We start from the raw sequence: 14,111 nt of genomic DNA, 5'->3' as shown, positions 1-14,111 counted from the left end.
ACTTAATAAAATTTCGATTTTTTCGGTCGGTTCGGTTTTGAGATATGTAATTCGAAATCGAACCAAATAAATTTCGGTTTTAACATTTATATCCGAATTTTAAATTTCGGTTTTCGGTTCGGTTCGGTGTTTGATTTTTCCGGTTTGAATTTACGATTTTTTCGGTTTTATCCGAAGTTTGAACACCCCTAATTCACACAATGTAATACAGAGAGTTCACAATTCAACATATAGAAATTGTACTCCGATCTCTTCCCAAAATCTAGAAGCATTAGATGGCAAAACTATGAATTATGAAGGCAAGTATAGGAATATGAAATTTTGGATAAAAGGAAACGGAAACGGGATGGAAAAAAAATTTCATTTTGTGTGTGAAAAGTAATCATCAAAACCAGTAATAACAAAATATATAATCCAAAGTGCCAAGAAGTGAAACCAACCAATGAAGAGCAACCAAATTCAAGAAAACATACTCATAACAATTAACAAGGTATGATCCTCAGGTGAGGTCAGTCAAGCCCTAATGAGCCTATGCCCAAAAGATTTAGGCCCCAAGAAGCCAAGTTCCAGAAGCTTCAGTCTGGGCATTGGCCCATAATGCTCAGCTTGGATACTGGGCCAAGGGGACTATGATGCCTCTATCCCACATGAAATAATTGAAGTTGAGAATTGTTTATAACGGGCAATTTAATGGACTTCTATAGCTACGTGTGTTAGTCATTTTTGTAAAGTGAAAACGACAGACGCGAGCCTATGCCCGGGACGTGACAAGGATGAATGATGAGGACACCAGTTTCAAGGATGTCAAGAAAGGTAAGCTGATATTGCGGACAAGTCATTAGAGCTCGGAGATGCCTAAGGGGAGCGATAGGTTAGCAGTGGTCATGGGAGGTCAGGTGCATGCGCATCTCAAGTCAAATGAGGATCTTATTAAAACCGAAGGATGAAGATCCATATTGATTCAGACTATTTGTACTCATTTGATTGTGACTTTTCAGTCATCTTTATCACTCACCGCAAAACTACTGATTCTTTAAAGGGATTTGATTGATCAGAAGTCACAAGGTCGGTTATTTAGCCGAGCTCTGAAGTAGCCAAGTAGGCAACCCCCCTACAAGGGACAAAACAAGTATTCATCTCTCTCTATGAAGGATGATCTTGTAAGAGAGTAACCCAAAACTAATACATAAAAAAGAAAGTGGGATATGCTTAATATTTTGGTGAGCTAGCTAAGCTATAATCATCGAGTGCTAACGGTTTAGTCGATGCTAGCACATGGGCATTGCCTATGTGCTAGCATCCAATGACCCAATTTTTCTGCATTTGAGATCATGTTCATGTGAACATCTCAAATGAAAAAAATGTGGGCTATTATATCCCTATTCGGACAGTGCCCGAATGGAATAGCATGACTAAACCAGTACTAACATTGTATTGGAAAACTATGACGTGTCACTAGGAATTATTACGTGACGAAGAACATTGTTGACGGGGGCGAGCTACTACATGGACATAAATGGGCTTTAGCCCAGCAAGTCACTGGGCCTAGTGAGTATATATATATATATATATATATATGTGGTTGGATTTTTTTTTATTATTATATGTAGTTGGACTTCATATATTAATTGTAGTATATTAATATTAATTTATACATATATCGCTACCTTTGTCATAATTAATTTATTAATATGTGACCCAATTAATTTCATACTTTTTGAATAGTAGTTTGGTCCAAATAGTAATCCAATTATGTCTATGCAATATGTATTGTATAATTACTAGAAATTTGCCCAAAAAAATTAAAAATCTACATAAATATCATTAATAAATTAAACTGTGCATATCTTACTATATTATTAAAGTAAAGACCCTTTAATTAACAAATTTTCAATTAATTGGTGAAGCTTTGAAATTACCGTTATCTCCTAACTTAATTTTCAATAAAACCAAAATTATTGGGCAACATAGTCATTTTATATGGTTTCCTTTTTTCTAGCCATTAAAAGCTCAGTTTGTGCCCTTTGATATTATTTTATTTACAAAAATGACAATCACTTTATAAGATATATATATTTTTTGTGAATATTTGTTTAGGAAAACGTTATATTTTTTATAATTTTTTAACTTTACAATTTATTATTTATTTTTTTCGTTCAAAAAACAAAATATACGAGCACGCAATGCGTGCAACGAAATACTAGTATTAAATAATATTTGAGTTAAATAAGAAGTCGATCTCTTGATAAAATCAGTGTTCTAAAATATTGCGTCTAGACGTCGGGCGGTTGTCCATCTCCCGAATTTTTAGACAGTTGAAACTTATGTGTGTTATTATATAAATTGGACGTCTAGGGTGATCGAAATCTGTGGAGGCGGCCGCCTAGATTAATATAAAATATTATTTTATTTTATTTTTTTAAAAAAAATATTATTTGACATATTTGTCCATCAATTTGTATCGGACGAAGACGAAAAATATTCGACGTACTTTGAGTTTGAATTCGATAATAATAATTATTGGAGAAATATATATTAAAATGAGCAAGAATAATTAGATATTTAGGATAAAATAAAAAACCGCTTAAGCCCCGCCTAGATGACCACCTGAGCGTCTAGGCGCTAAGAGGTAAGTGACTACCCGCCTACCATTTACCATTTTTTAGAACATTGGATAAATATAATAAAACTTGATTGAAATGCATTATATACTATTTTTTAGCATATTTTTTGTGCACTTATTTAAAATATTATGCATTATGACATTTGAGTCTATTATGTATCTTGATACATTAAATTCTTGCTGATGAACTTTTATAAAATATAATTTTAAATTTTGTATCTAGTTCAGTCCAATTTAATATAAAATTTCTGGGTATGTCCCTGGTTGTTGATGTGACCATTGCTGTGTCAGAACTCCGGTGAAAGGGACTAAACTTGAAAAAATGCAAGTTAGGGTACTAAGACCTAATTGATCACAGGCAACATTACAATTACAAAATGAAAATGTGTGATTCCTGATCATTATCGGGCGTCCTGAAACTTATTTATCCCAAATAATTAATGACTTCTTAATTATTTTTAACACTTTAAACATGCTTTGTCATTTATTTACGTTTTACTACATTAATTAGTGTACTAGTATATCTTATTAGAGTTGATATGCTCAGACGAACTAAATTTGGTGTCATGCTGTATTTTTTAATAAAATAAAAACACCATTTTTCTCAAAGTACAAAATATGACATTTTTATTTGATAATAAATGTCATTAAACCTATTAGGTGTGTTTACTTGGCTTGATAACCATAGGAGGAGCTTATTAATCAAATCTCATCCAATATTAATTAAAATATTAATTCCTCTCAAATCTCAAGGCCCGTGTCATTCAATCTTGATTTCATGAGATTTCTCATCCATAATTACATGAGATATAACATATCCTAACAATATTTGTGAAGAAAAAAAAAAAGAAATCTTAATCTACCTCCTTTAATTCATTTGTTTCCCTCCCAATTTCTCTCCCTTTTTTTCCCTTTATAACTCAGTTTGTCAATTTTATCTATTTTAAAAAGTACAAATACATATTTTTATACTCAATAAATTTGATAATTGAAATTGAATCACATGTGTATCAATAATAATTACAATATTCAACAAAAATTATATGAATACAAATGCATCTTAAGAAACTTCATACGAGTTTACTCATGATAATCCACAGTAAAACTAAAGTTTGGATTTTTCTTAAAAAGATTAACGCTATTCATTACATTTTGACTCTAGAGTTTTTAAATCACGGGTTTTTCGAAACTATTTATTTCTTAATTACACGCATCTTAAGAAACTTCATAGTAGTTTACTCATATTTACCCAAGTGTTGCACGTTTAACTATAGAGTTTTAAAATTATATATGTGCTCTTGATAAGAAGATGAATTTTGTTCATATGAGAATTATATCTATCAACTATATTATGTCTTTCATTCTGTTGTGAGATTAGCTCATTCAACATCTTCTTCGCCTAGTCATTGATTGGGTTAATTCTCATATTGTGGATCATATATCACCTTGAGAATTCAAACCATATACAGTCCTAAGATTTCGGATCCAAGTATCACAAAAGTAAATATGAATCTCTCTACTCATTTAAGCTATTATATAGAGCATTCAGCCCTAGCTAATTAGCTGTTAATCACCGATCAGGGTTTTAGAGAAAAATTTATTTGATACATACCTAGCTTCCACAAAATATTATGATTATTATTTCATAAGTTGTTTACATTTCTTAGAAATCGATGTTAGACACCCACAAACACGAATATTTGGTATTTGTAACCAAAAGGCACTTACATAACAAGTTCATGAAAACGAATATTACTCAAAACATGGTCCAAATTTTTAGACGGTTAGAATACAATTTGATTGAACTAGATATAAATCACATACCTAACCTTAAATAAGCTGAGTGTCAATAATATACCCTAAAATTATTATTGTACTTCACAGAATTCACAAGAGTTTATTTAAATCGCATAAAGAATCAGCACAACTAAAAAGTAATCAAACACTAAAAAGAACCATATAATTTTAGGTAAAAAAAATAAAGGGTCCTTAAAAAATTTCATTATTGATGAAAATTTGGTATAATCCTATCCAAGGAACTTGATTGGTGACCACCTTACTTTCCACCCCTTGCCAATGCCCAAAATGTTCTTTCCAATGGGTTATTTCCACATTTGACAAACTATATTTCCTCTTTCTTTTGTTGTAAGAGACATAAGTTTAAATGAACTTTAAGCCGAAGCTGAGAATCTCATTTTCTCCACAGAAACCAACTAGCTAGTGCTACATATAATAAGCAAGCATGTTATATTGCATTATCAACCACTTTTCTTAATTTATTTATTTATTTTTTTTTTGGTGTATGAATGATATTAAAGAAATGGTGAAAATTAGCGATAGAGTTCAAGTTGTCTTTAGGATATTGACTCAATAGTGTATCTAACAATCTACATTTATTCTTACATGCGAAGTCCGTGACTTTTTTCTTTTTCTTTTTTTGTGAACGCCACATGTGAAAATGAATATGAACCATTTGATGCAACTTTAGGGTAATACGGCCTTAATATTAGCATCTCATTATTACCAAAATTATCATGCTCCTTCCATGTGAAATTTTTCATCATGTAGCTTATTTCTATGTAGAAGGTTTCCAATTGATTAGCCAACATGTTTTAGCCTAATCAGTAAATCTTCTTTTATCTCCATGAGTCATTTTTTCAATTTGCCACCATAGTGTGGAAGCTACTACTTGCATGTACTGTCTACAAGTTTGAGGAGTGATAGCATAGCAATATTAGATCCAAGCATCAGTAGAACTACTGAAAACTACAAAAAGCAAGCTTTGCTTGTATAAAAGAGATTATTCAATGTATTTGACACTTGGAGTATTTCTCTCTCTATGTTATTATTTTAGTTCTTGGATCATTAATATATACGTCAACTTTCATAAAAATGTGAGAGACCCACATAATCTAATGATATTAAAATAAAGAGAGAAATACTCTTTCTGTGTAACACAAACCAACAGGAAAGCCACTACATGAACTTGGAGGATAAATTGTTTTATATACAGCATCAATCCCAATGAGTAAATGCATATTACAAGTTTGAAAATGCTATTTGTGCATATAGTCTTAAATAAAGGATTACACGCTTTATAAATTAGAAAAATATCTCAAAAATCTTTTTAAATTTTTTTCTTTTTATCTTACAATTGTTTTTCTTGCTCAAAAAAACATTTAATGAAAATATTTTTTTTTATTTTATTTTTATTGTGCAGTTTTAGGATGTCAAATCAAATCCGACCTAGTCAATCAGAAAAATATCGGATTAGAGTTGAGGTTTTGTTTTAAGGTTAGATTGGGTTGGACCCAAACGAAAAAATTAATTGGCTTGGATCATATTTGGGTCAACCCGAGAAGATCCAAATTTTTTTAATTATTTATTTATAAAAGTAAGAAATATTGACTATATTTTTATATATTGTACTTTTGAAATAAACTTTTTGTATATTGTATCATAGATTTATATCATGTAATAATTATTTTTAAAAATAATTGTTTATTTTGTGTAGTAAGTGTATTTAAAATTTATACAATTAAACTTTCAAATTTAAATTATATGTAAGCGAAATTTTGTTATTATGTATTTAAATCATAATATAAGACACTCCGACGTAGACCTGGCCAAGGGTTGGGTCATACCTGGACCCGACTCAGAACCAGCCCGTGGTCAATGGCCCGATTGATCGGGTCAACGAGTTTAACCCAGAACTGTGACCGAACCGGTCATTAGGCGAAGTTGGGAGTCTCTATGCGAAGGGCACTATAAACACGGAGATTATTCTGTGCAATCTTAAGCAAACTCCTAGAGCACGTCAAATCGTTATTATCCACTTTTATCACTTCAACCCTCGCTCCATCAAAAAGCTATCAGATCTATTAGGACCATCTAAGGGTTCTCAAATCCTCCGACCGCTTAAGAAAGAAAGCTCGAGAAGAAGGATTTGAAAGTTTGATTTTGAGAACTCAAACTAAGCTGTGTTTTCGAATAGTTTGATAAGAACTTTGAATCTTATCTTGTTGAAATCTAGGAGTTTCGAATTAGGTAGTGTTTAAGTCCTAATATTGGAGTGGGTGTGTTACAAGACGTTGTAAAACCAAAGTCTTTTAGTGAATTCTTTCATGTGTGGAATAAGGGGAGACATGAAAGGATTTAGTTTTCGAACTTCCATAATCATTGCTCTACTTATCTTTCTGCATTTCATATCCCATCTTACTTGACTTAACTGTGATTTAGTATACATTTGTTACTGAAGTTATTGAACTATTTTCGTACTTTTTAAGTGTTCAAGAATATTTAGAAGTTGAGAAAATTAGTTGAATGGACTTACATTCACTCAAATCTTTGTTTTTAGTCAAAATATTTTAAGTGTATTCATCTCCCTGCTACATACACCCGATTCCCAACAAGGACCATAACCGGCCACGAACAAACCGGTTAAGGGTCGTTCTTTTACTGACCCAAACCCAACAACAGACCCAGACCCGGATTGAACCCGGCCCATGGCCAGCTTTACTCCAACGGGATCTTTGCACATGAAAATGATCACACTATACTTTAATTTTTGTTGTAGAAATGGACAATAGTACTCTTCCATTGATTGCTCTCTTTTCTTTAGTAAAAATTAGGGAAAATAAGTTTTTTGGTCCATTAACTTGTCCATGTTTTGGTTTTGGTCCATTAACTTTTTCAATGTGGGTTTTGGTACACTAACTTTGCATTTTTAGTGTTTTTTGGTCCAACAGCATACATGTCAACTTCTAATTGGTCCAAAATGATGACGTGGACCAATCAGAAGCTTACACGTATGCAGTTGGACCAAAAAATACTGAAAATACAAAGTTAGTGTACCAAAACCCACATTGAAAAATTTAATGGACCAAAACCCAAAGAAAGTAAAGTTACTGGACCAAAAAACTTATTTTTCCTAAAAATTATTAGTAATCTTCTTTCCTAAAATAAATTATATAGGATTTTATTTATTCAAAAATATTTTTAAATTTATAAATATCCATGAATATAAAAAACACAAAATAAAATTTTCAATTAAATTATCTATTAATTTGATCTAATCTTAATTTATTTTCTGTTTCCAAAATTTCCAATCGGTGACGTTTTATTCTAATTTTCTTTTAATATCTTATCACAATGTTTTAAAAAAATTTGGATGGATCAAAATTTTGAATTTTTTTAGAAGCATAAGATAATATAATATATGAAATATACATTAAAATTCGAGATTAAAATTTTGTTGTTTTATATTAGTTTTTACAAAATATTTATAATATACACGTCATTAAACTTCATAATTCTTGTAATGTTTCATTTCATTTGGATATACAATAAAGATTAAAATTATTCTATATCTTCTTTTGTATTTTTATTTTGAAAAAAAACTACAAAAATATATTCACAATAAATATTATAGATATAATTTCATTTTAAATAATAATTTTTTCAATAATTATATCTTTTATATGATTTAAAAATTATCTTTTTTTACATATAGGTAAGAATACAGAACAATCACTTGATTAAAAAATAAACAATTAAAAATAAATTTAAAATTATATAAAGTTAATATTATTTTAATGTATAATATTTTTAAATTTTTTTATCTTTGTAATGTTTTTCGTAAAATTTTAATTTAGGATAAGATATTGTTAATGAATTATTATTGGAAAAATATTGAATAGATGGGTATTATTATCCATTTTTTTAGTACAAAAATTAAAAGTGGGTGCATTTAACAAATTCTAGTGTGTGAATAACACTCTTTTTTTAAATAATGGAGTAATAAAATCCCTCGAATATGATGTAAAAAGGATCTTTCTATTTGTTGATTTGAGATATCTCCACGAAAAATACAAATCAATGTTTGGAGAATGGAAGGGAGAAAGGGCCATATCCTAATTTTGCTCCTAGAATATGGTCACCTCTAGAATCATGAAAAAACTAGATTAACATGTTAAATCGCGAAAATAACGATGCACGCAAAATATGGGGCGATGACTATTCTAGCAACATATAGTAATGATTTTCGAAAGATGAGGATAAAAGTCACTTTTATTGCTAATAGATTCTATTGAGTATCCTAGTGCCTAGATGACTTGAATTCATGGAATCTGGCTAAAAGGAAAAGAGAAATGAGAAGTAATTAATTATCACCTACAAACAAAGTAGTAGCTAGGCTTCAAAGCATACATTGCACATGCCCTTTACTAGTCACATGTTTTCTTTTTATTGTGTGTGTGTGTGTGGTGAGATTTGAGACATCTAAATTTGGGTACAGAGAGTGCTTCATTTTAAAGGGATGCCCAACTGACCTCACGTCGTGGATTCAAAACCCACGTTATTCATGATAAAAGGGTGCCCCATCTTTCTAGCATCCGAGATTAGTCGAGCCAACTCGCGAGCTTATAAGTTTGCCCAAGTATGGCTCTGTGTTGGTTTCAATTTATCTAGTTTAACATGTTATTGTGCACAAGTTGGCAAACCAGAAACTTTATAATGTTATCCCCTTCATGTGCAAAGTCATTATTTTAAGTTTACGCCTCCTTGACGATGCATCACTTGAATGAACCATTTCAAGCTCGAGCAGGAACTTTCATAAACATGAGTCTCAACTTATGCCTAAAAACTTTAAGAATCTTGGGTCAGGGCTGGTACATTTCCAGCCGCGGCCCCCCGGTGTAAACTTCACTCCGGATATAGAATCACAAAGTGTAGTACTTGGGGACTAGTGTCACACTCCTTTCTTATTTGAAATCAAAATGATTTGTGCATGGTCATCAACCTCCAACAATTCCAGTTTGTGAAACGTGCAGAAAATACTCTGAAAAGCTCATTCATGCAGTTGAAAAGTTCAGAGGCCGATACAAGTTCACAAAACACAACGAACAAAGTGCATGTGGACCAAAGAGGGAAAACATTTTATCCAATTGATATCAACCAAGGGCAAGGAGTTTTTTCTAGCAGCTTAAAGCTTACAGTTGGCCCATGGCCTCGTAACATGTAATAATACAAGCTTACAGATCCTTAAAAGATGACAGCTAGTTAGTACATGACATCATAAACTGCAAGAGTGTAAAAAATGGTGCGCCAAAGATTTATTTGAAATGAAGATGTTCCGAAAATGTTCGAGTTATGCCCTTGAAAATTGGGAATTTGCCCAGGTGTGAACCTCTAGATTAGAACATAGGCGAGGAAGATAGCAGCTGTTACAACCAGGCTATGGTTTTCACGTATGGATGTGCGAAAATATAATGCTTAGGAACCATTTCAGGTAGGATAAAAATTAATAATATTTAATGCAACCATCAAGCACGGCTAGACTAGCATGTACATGATAGAAGTATGCAGATGTTCAGAAATCCATTATCAGATGCACGCGGAGAAGCTGTTCTGAGACATTTCGACTTGCAAACATGACTCCAAGTTAACCAACATCATGTTTGGCATGTGAGTCTACGATTAGAATCACTGTTAATAAGAAGATGTAGGATCTCATTGACACAATTCACACATGCAAGAGTGGGATATTGAACCTAGTTTCTCAAAAATGAAGACATGTGAACTTTTCAGGGACAAGGTTGTGCTGATTTTGATGGAATGGATTTTTCCCGAGGATATTGGGCACAATACAAGACTCTCATGTAAGTACAACATAAAGGCAATCAAATGTAATCTTTCCACTAGGGCCCTTCACAAAATTCATAAATTCTTGCATATTCAATTATATGGAGCAGTCTGATTTTTTTAAACAACTTCTTTAATCTACAACTACAAGTATTGGAGGTGATCTATTAAAACCCAAAATTTTGTTGGAAATTCGACATCTGCTTGAGCACAACTAAAGCAAAAGAGCACCTATCTTACCACTGAATAAAAAAAGAAGTGTCACATGATTAATGAGTTTCAGATCCTTGAAAGATAAAAGGTGAATTTTTGGTTACTATAAATTGACCAGTTCAGTGAAATCATTTAATTGCATAAACATGCATAAAGCCTCTTTTATGGTGATAGAAAAAGGGAAAAGGAATTAGGTATCCTTATATTTCTGCAAGATTTTCTCAGTGGAAAAGGTATGCATGTTCTCATATATTTGGAAAAATGACAAACCAAAAGTTGGGCAGTCCTTTATAATATTATCTCTGAGACCACGCAAAAGAAACCAAATTACAGAAATACCGACCTCTAGCCTCTATAAGAACCACCCCTCCCCTGTCTTTTGAAATACCACCCCGTTCCTTCCTCTCTTGTGTGTGGTGTATGGGGCAAGCATGCATGTTGAAATGCAGAAAAAGGTTATTTAACCAATAATCCTCTCTACCACATAAAGTACAACCAAAACAAGGCAGTGCAGACAGAAATAAACAAAAAGGATGACTGCAGGGAATACAAAAAAGATCCCGACAATGATAGAGGTGAGGATAGAGATCTTTAAAAACTCCAGGAGCAAAAAACTACTTACATTATGATTTTAGGCTAATAATTCTGTTTTTTTACCTTCATATTATTAGGTTAGGGAGGAACTGAAGAATATAATCAACATTGGTTTTCCAATATTTGCCATGGGCATACTGAATTACCTTAGAAACCTTATTTCAGTAGCGTGCATGGGAAAGCTAGGAAGCCTGGAGCTAGCAGGTGGTGCATTGGCCATCGGTTTCACCAACATTACCGGATACTCCGTGCTCTCTGGTCTCGCCATGGGGATGGAACCAATTTGCAGCCAAGCTTTTGGATCCAAAAATTTGGCCATGGTGTCTCTTACTCTCCAAAGAACAATCATGATGTTGCTTTTTGCATCCATACCCATTGGAATGTTATGGATTAAGCTTGAGTCTCTCATGCTGTGGCTACACCAAGATCCACAAGTTGCACACATCGCAAGCCTTTATTGCCGCATTGCAGTCCCGGATCTTATGGCCAACAGCCTGCTTCATCCCCTACGAATTTATTTGCGAAGTAAAGGGACAAAATGGCCGCTGCTATGGTGCACTTTGCCAGCAATTCTTCTGCATTTTCCTATAACCATCTACTTGACTTTCAATCGCCATCTTGGGGTTCAGGGAGTAGCAGTTTCCACATTTATTGCCAATCTTAACACCTTATTCTTCCTTTTAGGCTACATGTACTATACCCATGAGGAGAAAATGCCTTTGAATAAAACTCTTGAACCACCTTCAAAACAATTTGGTTTGACAACTTCCCTCGGGGAGGGGTGGGGAATGATGCTTAGACTAGCAATCCCCAGTTGTTTGGGTGTTTGCTTAGAGTGGTGGTGGTATGAGTTCATGACACTTCTAGCTGGTTACATCAACAAACCTGATATTGCACTTGCAACATCCGCAATAGTAATACAAACCACATCTCTAATGTACACATTGCCTTCTGCACTTAGTGCATCGGTTTCAACTAGAGTAGGCAATGAACTCGGAGCAGGCAGACCAGATAAGGCACATCTAGCTACTACAGTAGCCATAGCATTTGCCCTTTCAACATCTTTATTTGGTTTCCTGTTGACTATCTTAGGTAGAAGAGCATGGGGTAGGGTCTTCACGAATGATACTGACGTTCTTGAATTAACAGCAGTTGTGCTGCCCATTCTCGGACTTTGCGAACTTGCTAACTGCCCACAAACCACCTGTTGTGGTGTACTCCGAGGTAGTGCTAGGCCGAGTATCAGCGTATGCATAAACTTCTGTTCATTTTACCTGATCGGAATGCCAGTAGCAATAGCTTTGGCCTTTCTCTGGAAAATGGGGTTTTTAGGCCTTTGTTATGGGCTTCTAGCAGCTCAAGCCGCATGCATTTTCTACATTTTAACAGTTATCTACAGAATGGATTGGGAATACGAGTCATTACAAGCAAAATATTTGGTTGGTCAATGCAATGAATTCTTACCTGCAAATTTATTACAGAAATGCGAGGAAGCAGGGGTTATGTTTTGAAAATAGAATAATCCCAATCGAGAGAGAAGATGTAAAGCCACACTGAGGTGCACAAGTGAATTCATCTTAGTTGAATTTTGTCACTAAAAGAGAGTTCATCAAGAAACACAAGTGAAGCCACTTCTTTTTGGTAAACTCTACGAGTCTTACGAAAAGTATCCAGGTCCTCCAATATGCCGATGGAAAATAATAATGTAGATGACTACCTCTTTATATTCACTTGCTCTCTCTCCCGTTTTGGTAGTGTATATATATCATTTACCATATGATTGCTTGTCTCAATGTGCCCATCAGATACCTTATACTCTCTCAAATCTTAACAAATGTTACCAATCATAATGACAAAACTACAAATTAAAGAAAAAAATATGATTATTATGAGTCCCATTTACATTGCAATGAAATAACAAGACTTTATCTTACAATCCAAAGAATACTGACAAATCATTCCAATCATCAATCGAAAAAAGTACATAAATTAGCAGAACAAAAGAAAGACTTGTCAAGAGACTCAAGACGAAGCATTGTCATTAATCATTATTGTCAATGCAAAACATATTATTAAGAATCACATGAGTTGGCCAATTGAAGTCTTCTTCTCATTTCTATTCATTGCCATTCGAACACCCCTCACATGAAAGCCCTCAAAAATGATCTGGAGAGGCAAGTTAACATAAAATTATAGAGGAATAACATGAAACATTTTTTTGAAAAAAAAAAAAATTTGTTATGCAGACATCTCATATTTCTTGCAAAATACTACATCAAAATCTCCTTCGCCGAAATTTTATGCAATACGTTAATCAGCGCAGACACAATTTTGGCGCTTTCTACATGATGTTCTTCCCTTTTGTCCCCGAAATATTCTTATTATACTATCTAATCACATACACATTTCCAGACAACATCCAAATTTCACCTAAATTACTCACAGTAAAAAGGGCCAAAAGTTATGAGTAAAGATACCGCAGCAGAAATTTCACGAAATGCATCGAAATAAACAAGAGGAAATCAAACGACTGGAAGTTAACTCGAGCACTAACTCGTCATCTTCGGGAAAAAAAAAAAATTAAAATGCTTACCATAAAAGATGATCCCCAAAGTCAATCAATTCACGATTCAAGCACATTGAACGTCAAAATGAAAAGGATAAAAGAATATATACATACATATGCATTCCAACTTCCAAGACTCCAAAAGAGGTTATTTCGATGGTAAAAAAATTATTTTTCGAATATCAAACTGGATGGATGAGAAATTAACTTATTAGTTTGAGTTTTATAAGTCGAAAGATTTAAGGAAAAGCGAGATATATAATATATATTCTCAGACAGGCTGGCTAGTCCCGTCCGGTCCTATCCCGCCATGACCCGCGGCTTGTTTGGGCTGCCCATTTAGCTCTACCTCCAAACGGGTCATAAAAACTCCAATCCGTCCCGCTCCGACGCAAGTTGCGGGCTAAGCGGTCAATCGGCCAAAATTTTAAAAAAATATTAAAAAATAAAAAAATTCAAAAAACAAAATTAGTA

General features: G+C 33.3%; 1 protein-coding gene and 1 long non-coding RNA gene across 2 annotated transcripts; one reads left to right on the top strand and one right to left on the bottom strand.

Annotated features, from left to right (window-relative positions):
- Positions 1-10,521: 10,521 nt before the first annotated feature.
- Positions 10,522-12,582, top strand: LOC140864160 (protein DETOXIFICATION 55-like). The gene has a single exon (XM_073268115.1). It carries the CDS (start codon positions 11,200-11,202, stop codon positions 12,580-12,582), a length of 1,383 nt encoding a protein of 460 aa, XP_073124216.1. The 5' UTR covers positions 10,522-11,199.
- A 369-nt stretch (positions 12,583-12,951) lies between these two features.
- Positions 12,952-13,839, bottom strand: LOC140875771 (uncharacterized). The gene is made up of 2 exons (XR_012148586.1): positions 13,665-13,839; positions 12,952-13,237 (listed from the first exon to the last, which is right to left on the bottom strand). It is a non-coding gene; the product is annotated as an uncharacterized lncRNA (long non-coding RNA).
- Positions 13,840-14,111: the final 272 nt, after the last annotated feature.

The sequence above is a fragment of the Henckelia pumila genome, chromosome 1 (genome assembly GCF_033568475.1).
Source record: "Henckelia pumila isolate YLH828 chromosome 1, ASM3356847v2, whole genome shotgun sequence".
Classification (NCBI taxonomy): Eukaryota; Viridiplantae; Streptophyta; class Magnoliopsida; order Lamiales; family Gesneriaceae; genus Henckelia; species Henckelia pumila.
Note: the sequence above shows the minus strand (reverse complement) of the source record. Positions and strands in the feature narration are given on the sequence as shown.